The sequence below is a fragment of the Bison bison genome, unplaced genomic scaffold, assembly GCF_000754665.1.
Source record: "Bison bison bison isolate TAMUID 2011002044 unplaced genomic scaffold, Bison_UMD1.0 scf7180017864032, whole genome shotgun sequence".
Taxonomy (NCBI): domain Eukaryota; kingdom Metazoa; phylum Chordata; class Mammalia; order Artiodactyla; family Bovidae; genus Bison; species Bison bison.
In genome coordinates this window covers 2,792,962-2,808,975 of record NW_011494604.1, presented here as the reverse complement: position 1 = coordinate 2,808,975, position 16,014 = coordinate 2,792,962, and the positions used below count along the sequence as shown (strand labels likewise).

The 16,014-nt window shown below is 39.2% G+C and overlaps 1 protein-coding gene across 1 annotated transcript in view; it reads right to left on the bottom strand.

Moving 5' to 3' along the window:
* Positions 1-16,014, bottom strand: part of UMPS (uridine monophosphate synthetase) — a 50,183-nt gene that overhangs the window by 28,855 nt on the left and 5,314 nt on the right. The window contains exons 2-3 of the mRNA XM_010834280.1: positions 2,973-3,126; positions 446-1,117 (exon numbers count right to left, since the gene is read on the bottom strand). Of these exons, the coding sequence (XP_010832582.1) occupies positions 446-1,117; positions 2,973-3,126 (826 nt within the window). The remainder of the gene's footprint in view (positions 1-445; positions 1,118-2,972; positions 3,127-16,014) is intronic.

Genomic DNA, 16,014 nt, shown 5'->3' with positions numbered 1-16,014 from the left:
TATTCTGCCAGGGCCAACACCTGTCATTTCTGCCTGCCTAAAACCCATGTCCCTTTCTTCTGGCATCAGCCCAGTCATTTTCTTTAGGAGAATTAACCCTGTACTCGGGTTTCAAGAAGTTTACGTAAAGCTAATAGCCTCACATCACCAGCAGTAGGGTGTATTACCCAAGTGAGTTAATAAAGGTATGCTATACCCAGGCCTGAGTGATTGGCTTGGGGCAGGCATGAGGAATGTGCCTACCTGAGGAAGAAGAGAGAAGAAAGCAGAGCTGAGACTTGAGGAGAAAGTAAGCCCGAAAGATATCACTTGAGCTCCTAGATCCAACCACGCTTGACAGGCTGTTCTACTGCTGCGCTTGTCACGTGAGCCAATACATTTCCTTTTGTTCTTCAGCCAGTTTAGGCTGGATTTTGATTCTTGTTGGTTCCTGAATAATGCTTACCTTCATACTGCTTTTTTACTGTGTTTCCTATATCTGCAAATTTCCGGTCTTCAAAAATTAGAAACTCATGGCGTTTTGCCAGAGTGGTTAACTCCTTCATCACATCCAGAGTAAAATCATTCAAAATATCTACATGAATCTTAAGCAAGCAGATTCTGGATCCCAAAGCATCTGCTAGCTGCAGCAGCTCTCTGGACTCTGAAACATCAGCAGACAGACACAGATTGGTCTCCTTCTTTTGCATAAGCCTGAGAAGCTTCGCTGCAACCGGGTGGGTCCCAGGCAGCTCTGCACGTGCACCAAAACTTAGTTCTTTGGGTTCTTTCTTCACAGAAGGGAGAGAATCATTAGGGTTAGCTGCCACAAAAGCATTCTCCTGAATAAATCTCTTCACTCTCTCCACCGTCTCAGCATTGATTTTCTTCTGTTGCTCAAGAATACGCAGCACTGTGGACAATGTGCACACTGAGTGGAGACGAATCCCACGGGCCTGCAGATTGTCCCTGCCCCCCTGCTCTCTGTCCACCAGCACTACGGCGTCAGTGACCTTCAAGCCTTCTTTCTGAAGAACCTCAGCAGTTTCCCAAACACTAGATCCGCTGGACACAACATCTTCAATGATCAAGCAGGTGTCTCCTGGATTAACAGCCCCTTCTATAAGCCGTTTAGTACCTGGGAAAGAAAAAATTATGTTGATTCCATTTTAAAATTATGTATTTCAACCAACTCAAGATGTATCTATAGTATAAATTTGGCATGTATTTATGAAAAGGTGGATAATCTAAATTATACTTTCTGATAGTCCACTTTGGAAATATATTTTTTAAATTTCTGATGAATCTTCAATGTGCTATGATTTACTGTTTTGTTAAATGTCTCTATTTCCAAACTGTCAAAGTTACATATACAGAATATTTACAGTAAAACTAGCAAATTATTTAACTTTGTAAAACATCACAATGTGTTTATGATCAAAATTTCAAATATGGGGTTTCTTTAGGCAAGATCACCTGGACTGATGAAAGTTATTAAAGAATAGCACAATATCATCAATGAAATCATTCCTTTTTCCATTAACAATTTCTTTATTCAAGATCGGCAAAACAACTGGCTTTTGAGTATACAAATTGAGGAGGGAAAATATTCAACCACCATTTAGATGAATCACTACATCCTTATGAATTATAGAATGTAATGTGACTAAATATACTGGCCCACTCCAGTGGGCCCACTACAGACTATTTTCAGATAACGTACAAATTGTAAATAATTCATGCTGTAGACTACAAAGACCTGTGTTTTCAGAGACGCATTTTTGTGTTTTTCACCACCAAATTTGCCTTATTTTGACGCAGAATATATTTAGTGGGTGTTTTGCCCACTTTTAACTTTCCCACATGTACTATCTTTGTCTTTTCCCCAATTCCTTTTCTTCCTTGAAGAACTGGCAAGTTTAACTTAGATGAGAACATAAGACTGTATTTATAGGTATATTTTAAAATGAATGATCACATTCTAAGCAATTTTTTGAAGATACATAATAAGAAAATAGAAATAATAGTTTCCTTGTGGGAGAGATTCATATAGATAAAACACTGTGCCACTAAATAGCAAAAATATTATTCTAGTTTTTATAATGTTGAATAAACTAAAACTAGACAAGAGTATAACAAATCTCCACAAATACAGCCACTTGCCACCTAATAACTCATGGGCAATCTTGTTTCAGCTATAATTCCAATCCCACCCTCCCCCCAACAAATTTTAGAAGCAAATCTCAGATATCATATGATTTCATCATAAAAAATTTTTAGAACACATTGGTAAAAAAGGACTCATCAAAAAAAGCAACAAAACAGAAATAATACCAAAAAACATTAATTCTTAATGTAATAAAATATGAAGTCAGTCCCAATACTTTTAGACTGATGTAGCTTTAAAACATGTTTGAAATACCCACCTGATAACTTATTACCATGAACCCATTAAAAAAAAATAAATCTCTATTTAGAATTCTATGCAGCATTTACATTGCCTCCCCCTCCCCACCTCTTTTTTGCCATGCTTCATGGCTTGTAGGATCTTACTTCCCCAACCAGGCCTCCTGCAGTGGAAATGCAGAGTCCTAACCACTGGGCCACCAAGGAATTCCTTTACCTCGCTTTAAGGGAATGTAATTTATTCGTGTAATTTATTCGTGTAATTTGAACATGGTACCTGGGAAAGTATGTGCTCTAAAAGCATTCTGCTGATGAGGAAAGTCCTGGTAAAAATGTTGGGTTTCATAAATTTGGAGCACAAAGCACTTTTTTTTTTTTACTGCCTAATTAACATAAAGCATTTTATCCCCAGACTCTAAAGGAAAGGGGGTTGCTTTATAACAGCAGTTAACACACTCCAAGGTCGTAACAACTTAAAGGACTTATGAGGAATATTCAAGGTGACTATCAACCTCAGTGCCTAGAAGAACAAATTCTAAAAGTGCCAGGTTACGAATCAACTTAATGCTATACTACTTTTACTTTACCATAATCCTTTTTCTCCTTCCTTCTGATAAGCATTGGAATTTCGTGGGTTGAACAGACAATTGTAGCCAATGGTAAAGCTGTATAAGGTACTCCACACACACTGTCAAAATTGATCTCTGCATTTTGGGCAGTTTGAAATAACATTTCTGCAACCTGTTAAAGAAAAAGAACATACGAATGACCTATTATTACTATCTGTATATAAATCATGTAACAAAGTGACAGTAAGAACCTAGCAAAGGAAAGTCTCAAACTTGGGCCAGAAAAATATAAATGCCTTGTTAAATTATTCTCTCCACAAATTCCAGTTTACAAAACAAATATAAAAACACAAGAATTAATCTACTTGGATAGTCTCAGGGCTGCTTCAAGGGCAACATGGAATGTGTCAGGAAAGACTATGATATTGACCCTGAGACTGAGCATTACACTTAGGCTTCACAGTTGTTCTCAGTAATTCATTATGCTTTGAGTATCTAAACCCATCAGTTTTATTTTCCCAACATAAGTTTTCAATTAAGAAGTTTTACAAGAGAAATTAAGAAAACAATCAAAAAAAAAAGAAAAGAAAACAATCGCATCAGGACTTGTCTGGTGAATGAGTGGCTAAGACTTGGTGCTCCCAACACAGGGGACCCAGGTTCTATCCCTGGTTGGGGAAGTAGATCCCACATGCCACAACTAAAGCTCCTGCATGCTGTATCTAAAGATTCCACATTCTACATTCCACATATCTAAATATTCTGCAACAAAGGTCAAAGGTCCCATGTGCCACAACTGAGACCCAGTGCAGTCAAATAAATAAATACAGATATTTAAAAAGAAAACAGTCACATTATGAAGAATAAAACACCTGCTGCTGCTGCTGCTAAGTCGCTTCAGTCGTGTCCGACTGTGCAACCCCATAGACGGCAGCCCACCAGGCTTCCCCGTCCCTGGGATTCTCCAGGCAAGAACACTGGAGTGGGTTGCCATTTCCTTCTCCAATGCATGAAAAGTGAAAAGTGAAAGTGAAGTCGCTCAGTCGTGTCCGACTCCCAGCGACCCCATGGACTGCAGCCTAGCAGGCTCCTCCCTCCGTGGGATTTTCCAGGCAAGAGCATTGGAGTGGGGTGCCATTGCCTTCTACATAAAACACCTACAAATAAATTTAACCAAGCAAGTGAAAGACTTGCACGTTAAAAATATTAGATTTAAAAAAAACTGAAGGTGGCATAAGCAAATGGAAGAAGATTCCAGGCTCATGGATCAGAAGAATTAAAATGTTAAAATGTCCATGTTATCCAAAGCAATAAACAAACTCAATACAATTTCTATATAGTTACAACGGCACTTTTCACAGAAATGGAACAATCCTAAAATTTGTACGGAACTACAAAAGACCCAGGATAGCCAAAACAATCTTGAAAAAGAACAAAACTAGAGGCATCATGCTCCTTGATTTCTGACTATATTACCAATTAATAGTAATCAAAACAATATGGTATTGGCATAAAACCAGACACACAGGTCAACAGAATGGAAAGCCCAGAAATAAAGCTACACATATATGTTCAATCAATACACATTAAAGGAACCAAGGATATAAAAAGGGAAAAGGATAGTCTCTTCAACAAACAGGTTTGGGGCACATTAGACTACTATCTTACACCATACATAAAAACTAACTCAGAATGGATTAATGACTTGAATGTTAAGACAGGAAACCATAAAATTCCTAGAAAAAAACAAGTGATAAGTTCCTTGACATTGGTCTTAGCAATGATTTTTGGATTTGACACCAAAAGCAAAGGCAACAAAACCAAAAATAAACAAGTGGGAAAGTGGTTCAAGACTGCAGAGTAAGAACTCACCTGAACTCACCTCCTCTCATTGACACAATTCTGTAACTCACTGTGAACAATTCCCTCTAAATGAACCTGAGAACTAGCACAACAGCTACATCACAACAAAGGATAAAAAGGCCTATTGAGATAGGTAGAAGTTAGACACAGTCCCCTCAAAACTCCATCCCCACTTCAGCAACCCATAAGCAACATGGAGCTCACAAAAACTGAACTTCCCCCTGACACCCTACATCAGTCGCCCTAACCTGCGAACCCGCACCAGACAGATAAGTACTCAAAACACTTGGCTTTGAACACCAACAGAGTTTAGATCCAGGAAAACCAGATGGATGCAGGGAATGGAGATTTGCTCTTAAATGGATTGTGAGCAGACTCACTCACCCTGGGACCCAGCTGAAGGGCAGCAGCTTGAAAAGAGCCCAGATCATATATCAAGGAAATTCATTTGGTAATCTTAAGAACTCTGCCGGAATGTCACCGCTGGAGCTCTCTCCAGGTATGGAAGCACTGCTGCTGCTGAGTCGCTTCAGTCGTGTCCGACTCTGTGCAGCCCCATAGACAGCAGCCCACCAGGCTCCCCCGTCTCTGGGATCCTCCAGGCAAGAACACTGGAGTGGGTTGCCATTTCCTTCTCCAAGGCATGAAAGGGAAAAGGGAAAATGAAGTCGCTCAGTCGTGTCCGACTCTTAGCGACCCCATGGGCTGCAGCCTACCAGACTCCTCCATCCATGGATTTTCCAGGCGAGAGTACTGGCGTGGGGTGCCGTTGCCTTCTCCAGTGGAAGCACCAGCAGGCACCATTTTCACACTCTCTAACTTGCTAGTGCCTTCCCCACACACCTCTGCCCAGCACCCCCAGAGGCAGCAGGGGAATGCACCATTTCCCCATGCTTCTGCAACAGCATAACAGCATGCTCCCCATCCCTTCCAGTCCTGCAGCCACAGCAGCAGTGTGGATACGCACCAAAGCCAGCAGGCATATGCAGCCCAAACAGGGGACACTACTGGAGTGTGTACTCTGGTTGCAAAGGCGGATTTCATTTCTGGGCTCCACAGGTGTGAAACAGTAGAATACACAGTTTGAGAAATAACCAAGAACTATGGCAAGGTTAAAGGGTAAGTAAGGTTCATTTCCAACGTGGGGCCACCCCATCAAGACTGGAAGAAATAACTGTTTCACCTAACACATGGAAACACACACAGAGTCAAGCAAATTGAGGAATTGAGGAACAGAGATATATGTTCCAAAAACAGAAAAAGATAAAGCTCCTAGAAAAAATCTTAATGAAAAAGTAATTTACCTGATAAAGCATTTAAAGTAATGGTCATAAAGATGCTCACCAAAATAGGAAAAAGAATAGATGAACTTGAAAAAAGAGAAAATGCAAAAATCAGAGAGCTGAAGAATATAATAACTTATCTGAAAAACACACTAAAGGGGTTCAAAAACAGACTAGATAAAGCAGAAAGATTGGTAATCTGGAAGACAGGGCAGGGGAACTCACCCAAACAGGGCAGCAATAAACAAAACCCCAGAATTTTAAAAAGCAGAAACAGTCTAGGAGACCAAGGGGATAATACTGAGAAGAATAATGGCTTCTAGTTTAAGATAGTGGAGTAGAAGATGTGCACTCATCTCCTGTGAGAACACCCAAATGGTAACTAGCTGTTACCATCATTGACAGGACACTGGAACCCACCAAAGACAGATACCCCACGTCCAAAGACAAAGAAGCTGCAGTAAGACAGCAGGAGAGGCACAATCACGATAAAATCAAATCCCATACCCGCCAAGTGGGTGATCCACAGGTTACAGTACAATAATGCCAAAAAGTTATCCCACTGTTATGAAGCTTCCGAACACCACTTCAGGCTTCCCAGCTTGGGGATCTGACAAAGGGACTAGAAATCCCCAGGGAATCTGGCCTCAAAGGCCAGTGGGATTTGATTACAGGACTTCCACAGGACTAGGGGAAACATGGACTCCAGTCTTAGAGGGCACAAACAAAATCTTGCATGAACAAAGACCCAGAAAAGGAGGAGTGATCCCACTGGAGACTGAACCAAACTACCTGGATAGTGTTGGAAAGCCTCCTGTGGAGTCAGCAGGGGCTCACCACAGGGACAGGGGCACCAGTCTGGGAAGGTCCCCCTTGGTGGTTGCCATTAACTGTACCAGCTGAGCTATCTGAAATCCTAAAAGAAGATACTGTTAAAAGTGCTGCACTCAACATGCCAGCAAATTTGGAAAACTCAGCAGTGGCCACAGGACTGGAAATGGTCAGTTTTCATTCCAATCCCAAAGAAGGGCAATGACAAAGAATCTTAAACTACTGCACAATTGCACTCATCTCACACACTAGTAAAGTAATGCTCAAAATTCTCCAAGCTAGGTTTCAATGCTACATGAACCGAGAACTTCTAGATGGTTAAGCTGGATTTAGAAAAGGCAGAGGAACCAGAGATCAAATAGCCAACATCCGCTGACACCAAAAAAGCAAGAGAATTCCAGAAAAACATCTACTTCTCCTTCATTGACTACACTAAAGCCTTTGACCGTATGGATCATGACAAACTGGGGAAAGCTCTCAAAGAGATGGGAATCCCTGCCTCCTGTGAAACCTGTACACAGGTTAAGAAACAACAGTTAGAACTGGACATGTAACAACAGACTGGTTCCAAACTGGGAAAGGAGAATGTCAAGGCTGTATATTGTCATCCTGCTTATTTAACTTACATGCAGAGTACATCATACAAAATGCCAGGCTGGATGAAGCACAAGCTGGAATCAAGATTGCCGGGAGAAATATCAATAACCTCAGATATGCAGATAACACCAGCCTTATGGCAGAAAGCAAAGAACTAAAGAGCCTCTTGATGAAGGTGAAAGAAGAGAGTGAAAAAGTTGGCTTAAAAGTCAACATTCAAAAAACTAAGGTCATGGCATCTGGTCCCATCACTTCATGTCAAATAGATGGGGAAACAATGGAAACAGTGACAGACTTAATTTTGTTGGGCTCCAAAATCACTGCAGATGGTGACTGCAGCCATGAAATTAAAAGACACTTGCTTGTTGGAAGAAAAGCTATGAGCAACCTAGACAGCATATTAAAAAGCAGACGCTACTTTGCTGACAAAGGTTCGTATAGTTAAAGCTATGGTTTTTCCAGGAGTCATGGATGGATGTGAGAGTTGGACCATACAGAAGGCTGAGCACCGAAGAATTGATGCTTTTGGACTGTGGTGCTGGAGAAGGCTCTTGAGAGTCCCTTGGACTGCAAGGAGATCCAACCAGTCAATCCTAAAGGAGATCAGTCCTGAATATTCACTGGAAGGACTGATGCTGAAGCTGAAACTCCAATACTTTGGCCACCTAACTTGAAGAACTGACTCATTGGAAAAGACCCTGATGCTGGGAAAGATTGAAAGCAGGAGGAGAAGGGGATGACAGAGGATGAGATGGTTAGATGGCATCACTGACTCAATGGACATGAGTCTGAGCAAGCTCTAAGAGATGGTGAAGGACAGGGAAGCCCAGCGTGCTGCAGTCCATGGGGTCGCAAAGAGTCAGACATGACTGAGCAACTAAACACCGGTGGGCAGACAGAAGAAGCAAGAAGCAGCACAGTCCCACAGTGGCTAAAGGAAAAAACATATTATGGAGAGTTAATCACAATGAAAAAGTAAAAAGTTATGTCCCAGATGAAGGGACAAGATAAAATCCCAGAAAAACAACTAAATGAAGTGGAGATAGGCAACCTTCCAGAAAAAGAATTCAGAATAATGACAGTGAAGATGATCCAGGATCTCCGAAAAACAATGGAGAAAATGCAAGAATACCAAAGATCTACTAGAACTAAAGAACAAACAAACAGATGAAAAATACACTAGAAGGAATCAGCAGCAGAATAAGGCAGAAGAATGAATAAATGATCTGGAGGACAGAATAGTGGAAATCACTGCTGTAGAACAGAATATAGAAAAAAGAATGAAAAGAAATGAAGACACTGTAAGAGACCTCTGGGGTAACATTAAACAACCAACATTTGCAGTATAGGGGTCCTAGAAGGAGAAGAGAGAAAGGACCTAAGAAATATCTGGAGAGATAATAGCTGAAAAGTTCCCTAAATTGTGAAAGGAAATAGTCAACCAAGTCCAAGAAGTAGAGAATCCCAGGCAGGATAAACCCAGGGAGGAACACTCCAAGACACATAGTAATCAAACTGACAAAAATTAAAGACAAAGATAAAATATTAAAAGCAACAAGGAAAAAACAACAAATAACATACAAGGGAACTCCTATCAGGCTATCAGCTGATTTTTCAACAGAAACTCTACAAGCCAGAAAGGAATGTCACAGTATATTTAAAGTGATGAAAGGAAGAACCTACAACCAAGAATATTCTACCCACCAAGTCTGATTCAGATTTGATGGAGAAATCAAAAACTTTCCAGACAAGCAAAAGTTAACAGAATTCAGGACCACCAAACCAGCTTTACAACAAATATTAAAGGAACTTCTCTAGGCAGCAAACACAAGAGAAGGAAAAGACCTACAGAACATAAACCCAAGATAATTAAGAAAATGGTAGTATGATCATACATGTCGATTAATTACCTTAAATGTAAATAGATTAAGTGCACCGACCAAAGACACAACTGGCTGCGCTGATGAAAACAAATGCATGTATGGACTTCCACTTACCATACCACTCTGCCGGACCCCCCAAATTGCATCTAATTATTTCATATTGCTAACTTAATCATGTTCCCATGTAATTATCTTCTATTTTTGGTCTGGCTATTGATTATGAAAACTGATAAAACATCTTTTACTATTATGATCATGTAATTATTACTTAATATCACTGGATCACAATTGGTCAGCAGAAAAAATAATAGAACTCTATATCACCAAAACTACCATAGAGAAACCTATAATCACTTTTCAAAATCCAGATGCATATCAGAATTATCTTGAAACTTTTTGAAAAATACAAATGCCCAGGTATTGCTTTTTTTTCTCCAGAGCTCCAGGTATGTTAAAAAAAAAAAGTTCTGTCCCGTTTCCCAGGATATCAGCTCATTCAAGTCTCATCTTTGGTAATTAAGAGTAGGCAGGACCTTCGCTGGCAGTCCAGTGGCTAAGACTTCACCTTCCAACGCAAAGGGTGCAGGTTCAATTCCTGGCGGGCGAGTTAATAATCCCACCACCAAAAATCCAAAACATAAAACAGAAACAATATTGTAACAAATTCAAGAGACTTTAAAAGTCCCTCTCTTACGGAGGACTTCATGCATGAAAGTGAAACAACTGTCAACGGTTAGGGGATTCTTTTATCTCTTTCTCTACACATGGAATCTACTCACATGATATTTTAAAATTCTGCTTCAGTCCCACACCCCATTATTCAGAATGCCCATCATACTAAAAAAGCTGAAAGAATTCCAAAGGACACATAACTTTAGGTGGGAAAAAACTGTAACACTTATTTTAATACCAATGATCATTTTTTAGACATCAAGACCTTCTAACAGATTCTAACTCCAAGGAGTCCCAAGCTCCCTAGAAGTCCTCCTGCCTCCTGTCTTGACTGTCTTAATTAACACAGTCCTGTCCTACCCAGAGGCTTGGATGCACAAGGATTTCCTTTTCTCCCTGCTCTCAGCCCAGGGCCTCTGCCAGGGAGTTTTCACCACTTGTGCCACAAAGGGTGAGCCCAGGTGCTTCTTGTTTAGAGCTCTTCCTTTGCCCTTCTTGGATGTGACTAAGGGAAAAAAGCAAGGGAGGAGACATCCCAGCGAGTGGATGCTTCTCATTTAGATCGAAAAAAATCTCCAACCCAATAAACAAGCCCTTCACAAACTACCAACCAGAAAAACTGCTAGCCATTGCCAAGCACATAGTAGGCACCTGTTCAATACTGAAGAAATGAATGAATGAATCTAAAGAAAAAAATACTGAGAACATTCACATTGTACACTATATATGTAACAACTGTAAATACATATGTACCCAACATAGGAGCACCTCAATATATGACGCAAATATTAACAGCCATAAAAGGAGAAATCGACAGCTACACAATAATAGTGGGGGACTTTAACACCCCATTTACATCAACAGAGATGGTCCAGACAGAAAATCAATAAGGAAACACATGCCTTAAATGACACATTGGACCAGACTGATTTAATTGATATTTATAAGAACATCCCATCCAAAATACACATTCTCAAGTGCACATGGAACATTCTCCAGGATTTATCACATGCTGGACCACAAAGCAAGCCATGGTAAGTTTAAGAAAACTGAAATCATATCAAGTATATTTTCCCATCACAACACTATGAGATTAGAAAAGATAAGACAAAAAAACTGTAAAAAACACAAACACGTGGAAGCTAAACAATGTTACTAAACAACTCACTGAAGAAATCAAAGAATAAATGACTGGAGACAAGAGAAAACGGAAACACAGACCTCCCTGGTGTTCTAACGGTTAAGAATCCGCCTGCCGGTGCAGGGGACACGGGTTGATCCCTGGTCTGGGGGCACCCCACATACAGTGGAGCAGCTACACCAATGTGCCACACTACTGAAGCCCGCACGCCTAGGGCCCGAGCTCCGCCAGAAAAACTGCTGCAACGAGAAGCCCGGGCAGCTCGGAGAGCAGCCCCCACTCGCCAAAACTAGAGAAAGCCCATGGACAGCAATGGAGACTTGGTGCAGCCTAAAAATATACACATTAAAAAAAAAAGATTCAAAATCTATGGGACGCAGCAAAAGCAGTTCTAAGAGGGGAAGTTATAGCAATACCATCTTACCTCAGGAAATAAGAAAAGTCTCAATGAAATGACCTAACTTTACACATAAAGCAAACTAGAGAAAGAAAAACAAACAAAACCCAGTTAGTAGAAAGAAATCATAAAGATCAGAGCAGAAATAAATGAAATAGAGATGAAGACTACAATAGAAAAGACCAATGAAACTAAAAGCTGGTTGTTTGAAAAGGTAAACAAAAGTGATACACCTTTAGCCAGACTCGTCCAGGAAACAGGGGAAAGCGCTCAAATCAATAACATTAGAGATGAAAACGAAGTTACAGTGGACACCAAGGAAATACAAAGGATCATGAGAGTACTATAAGCAACTGTAAGTTAATAAAATGGACCATCTAGAAGAAATGGACAATTCTTAGAAAGATTTCCCAAGACTGAATGAGGAAGATACAGAAAGCATGAACAGACCAATCACAAGTATTGAAATTGAAACTGTGAGTAAAAAACTAACAAACGAAAGTCCATGCATTTATGGTAAATTAATCTTTGAGAAAGGAGGCAAGACTATATATGTAACAGAGAAAGTACAGTCTCTTCAATAAGTGGTCCTGGGCAAAGTGGACAGCTATATGTAAAGCGATGAAACTGGCACACTCTTTAATACCATATACAAATATAAACTCAAAATGTATTAAGGACTTAAATATAAGACTGGATACTATAAAATTCTTACAGGAAAACATGTGCAATGCTCTTTGACACACATTGCAGCAGTGTCTTTTCCAATCCATTTCCTAAAGTAATGGAAATAAAACAAAAATTAAATAAATGTGACCTAATTAAACTCAGAAGTTTGTGCACAACAAAGGAAATAACAAACACAATGAAAAGACAACCCACAGAACGGGAGACTGTATCTGCAAACCATGAAACTGGCAAGGAATTAATCTCCAAACACCTCATGCAACTCAGTATCAAAGAAACAAACAACTCAATCAAAAAATGGGCAGAAGACCTAAACAGACATTTCTCCCAAGAAGCCAGACTTATGGCCAAGAGGTACATAAAAAGATGCTCAACACCGCTAATTAGGGAAATGCAAATCAAAACTACAATGAGACATCACCTCACACCAGCCAGAATAGAATGGCTATCAGCAAAAAGGTTACAAACAATAAATACTAGAGAGGGCTTGGAGAAAGGGAGCCCTCCTATGCTTTTGGTGGGAATGGATATTGGTACAGCCACTACAGAAAACAGTATGGACATTCCTTAAAAAACTAAAAATATATATAGCTATGACATTATCCAGCAATCCCACTCCTGAGCATAGATCCAGAGAAAACCATGGGTCAAAAGGATCCATGCACCCCAATATTCACCACTGTGTTATTCACAATATCCAAGAAATGGGAGTAACCTAAGTGTCCATCAACAGATAAATGGATAGAGATGGGGTACATATATACAATGCAATGTTACTCAGCAATTAAAAAGAATGAAATAATGCCATTTGCAGTAATATGGACGGACCTGGAGATTATCATATCAAGTGAATTAAGTTAGACAGAAAAAGACAATGAACATATTTACAAAACATAGACTCACAGACTACAAAACAAACATATGATTATCAAAGGGAAAGATGAGGGGAGGGATAAACTGGGAGTCTGGAATATACACACACTGCCATATTTAAAACAGATAACCAGCAAGAACCTACTGCATAGCACAGGCAACTCTGCTCAATATTCTATAATAACCTACATGGGAGAAGAATCTGAAAAAGAACAGATACATGTGTACATATATAACTGAATCACTTTGCTGTACGCCTGAAACTAACAACACTGTTAATCAACTCTGCTACCAATATAAAATAAAAATGTTAAAAAAAAAAAAGAAAGAAAGAATGACTGAAAGCTTTCTTAACTCGGGGATGGAAGCAGACATCCAGAATTAGGAGTGTTTGAAAGAAGATGAACCCCAAAAAATCTGAACATAATTAAAATGTCAAAAGTTAAAGACAAGGGGAGAATCTTAAAGGAGCAAGAGAAAAACAACTTGTTATGCAAGAGAACAACCCCCCTACCCCATTAGGACTATCAGCAGATTTCTCAGCAAACGTTGCCACCCAGAAGCAAGTGGCATGATATAGTCAAAGTGCTTAAAGGAGAACACTTCCTACCAAGAATACGCAGACCCGATGGACGACATTCCATCCCAAAGCAACAGAATACACACTCTTTACGTGTACCTGAAAGATTCTCAAGGATAGATCATATGTTAGACCACAAAACAATTCCCAAGGAATTTAAGAAGACTGAAATCATATCAAGTATCTTTCTGACCACAATGGCATGAAACTGGAACTCAGTTACATGAAGAAAACAAGAAAAATCTCAAATATATAAAGATTAAACAATATGCTATGGAACAACCAGTGGGTCAATGAAGAAATCAAAGGACAATTAAAAAAAAAAAACCCTTAATTCAAATGAAAATTAAAAGAAACCATACAAAGTCTATAAGATTCAGCAAAAGCAGTTTTAAGAGCAAAGTTTATAATGATACAGGCCCACCTCAAGAAATAAGAAAAATTTCAAATAAACAACCTAACTTTATGCCTAAACAAAGCAGAAAAAGAAGAACAAATGAAGCCCAAAGGTAGCAGAAAGAAGGAAATAAAGATCACAGTGGAAATAAATGGAGACCAAAAAGACAATTTAAATAAATGAACTAATAGCTGGTTCTTTAAAAAGATAACCAAAATTGATCAACCTTTAGCTAAAGTACCAGGAAAAAAAGAGAACTCAAATCAATAAAATCAGAAATCAAAGAGCATATACACCTGATACCAAAGAAATAAAAGGCTCCTAAGAGGTGACTATAAACAACTGTAAGTCAACAAATACCCTGGGAAATGGATCAATTCCTAGAAAGTCTTCCAAGACTGAACCATAATTAGAAATAATGAATAAATAGGAGAAATAATAAGAATTAATCAATAATAAACAAACAGACAACTCACAACAAACGAAAGTTTAAGACCCTATGCCCTCATTGCTGAATTTTACTATTCAAAAAAGACTTAATTCCTATCCTCCTCCAATTCTTCCAAAACATTAAAAAGAGGAGGGAATGTCCCCAAACTCCTTTTACAAGGCCAGCATTACACTGATACCAAAACCAGACAAGGACACATACAAAAAAAGTACAGGTCAATATTGATAATGAATTTAGATGTACAAACCTTCAACAAAATATTAGCAAACCAAACTCAACCATACATAAAGAAGATAATAAGCTAGGATCAAGTGGGATTTATCTCAGGGATACAAGGATGATTCAACACTACAAATCAAGGTGATACATCACATTAACAAAATGAAGGATAAAAATCATACGGTCATCTAAATAGAAGGATAAAAATCATACGGTCATCTAAATAGGTACAGAAAAAGCACTTGATAAAATTCAACCACCACTGATAAAGACTGAACAATGGGTAGAGATGGAATAATACAGGCCATACGATAGGCCCACAGCTGATCACACTCAATGGTGAAAAGCTGAAAGCTATTTCCTTAGGATCAGAAATGTGACAAAGATGCTCCTTCTTGCCACTTTTTACTCAGCATGGTACTGGAAGCTCTAGTCAGAGCAATTAGGCAGGAAAAAAGAAATAAAGGCATGCATATTGGAAAGGGAGGAGGAACCAAGTGCTGGTGGTGGCTTAGTCACTAAGTCCATTCCGACTCTTGTGATGCCATGGACTGTGGCCTGCCAGTGGACTCTGTCCATGGGATTCTCCAAACAAGAATACTGCAGTGGGCTGCCATTTCCTTCTCCAAACTAAGTGGATGACATGATTTTATATTTAGGAAACCATAAAGACGTCACAAAAAATTGTTAGAATAAACGAACTCAGTAAAGTTGGAAGGTACAAAATCAATATACAAAAATCTGTTGTGTTTTTACAGAATAACAACAAACTATCAGAGAAATTGAGAAGACAATGCCATATACAATTGCCTCAAAAAGAACAAAGTACCTAAGAATAAATTTAACCAAGGAGGTGAAAGCCTGTACACTAAAAAGTATAAGACACTAATGAACAAAATTGAACATGACACAAATTAAGATACTCCATGCTCATATTTGGAAGAATTAATATTGTAAAAATGTCCACATTACCCAAAGCAATCTGCAGATTCAATGCCATCCCTATCAAAAATCCAATAGTACTTTTCACAGAAATAGAACAATCCTAAAATTTCTTTGGAACCATCAGTTCAGTTCAGTCGATCAGTCGCTCAGTCGTGTCTGACTCTTCGCGACCCCATGAATCTCAGCACGCCAGGCCTCCCTGTCCATCACCAACTCCCGGAGTTCACTCAGACTCACGTCC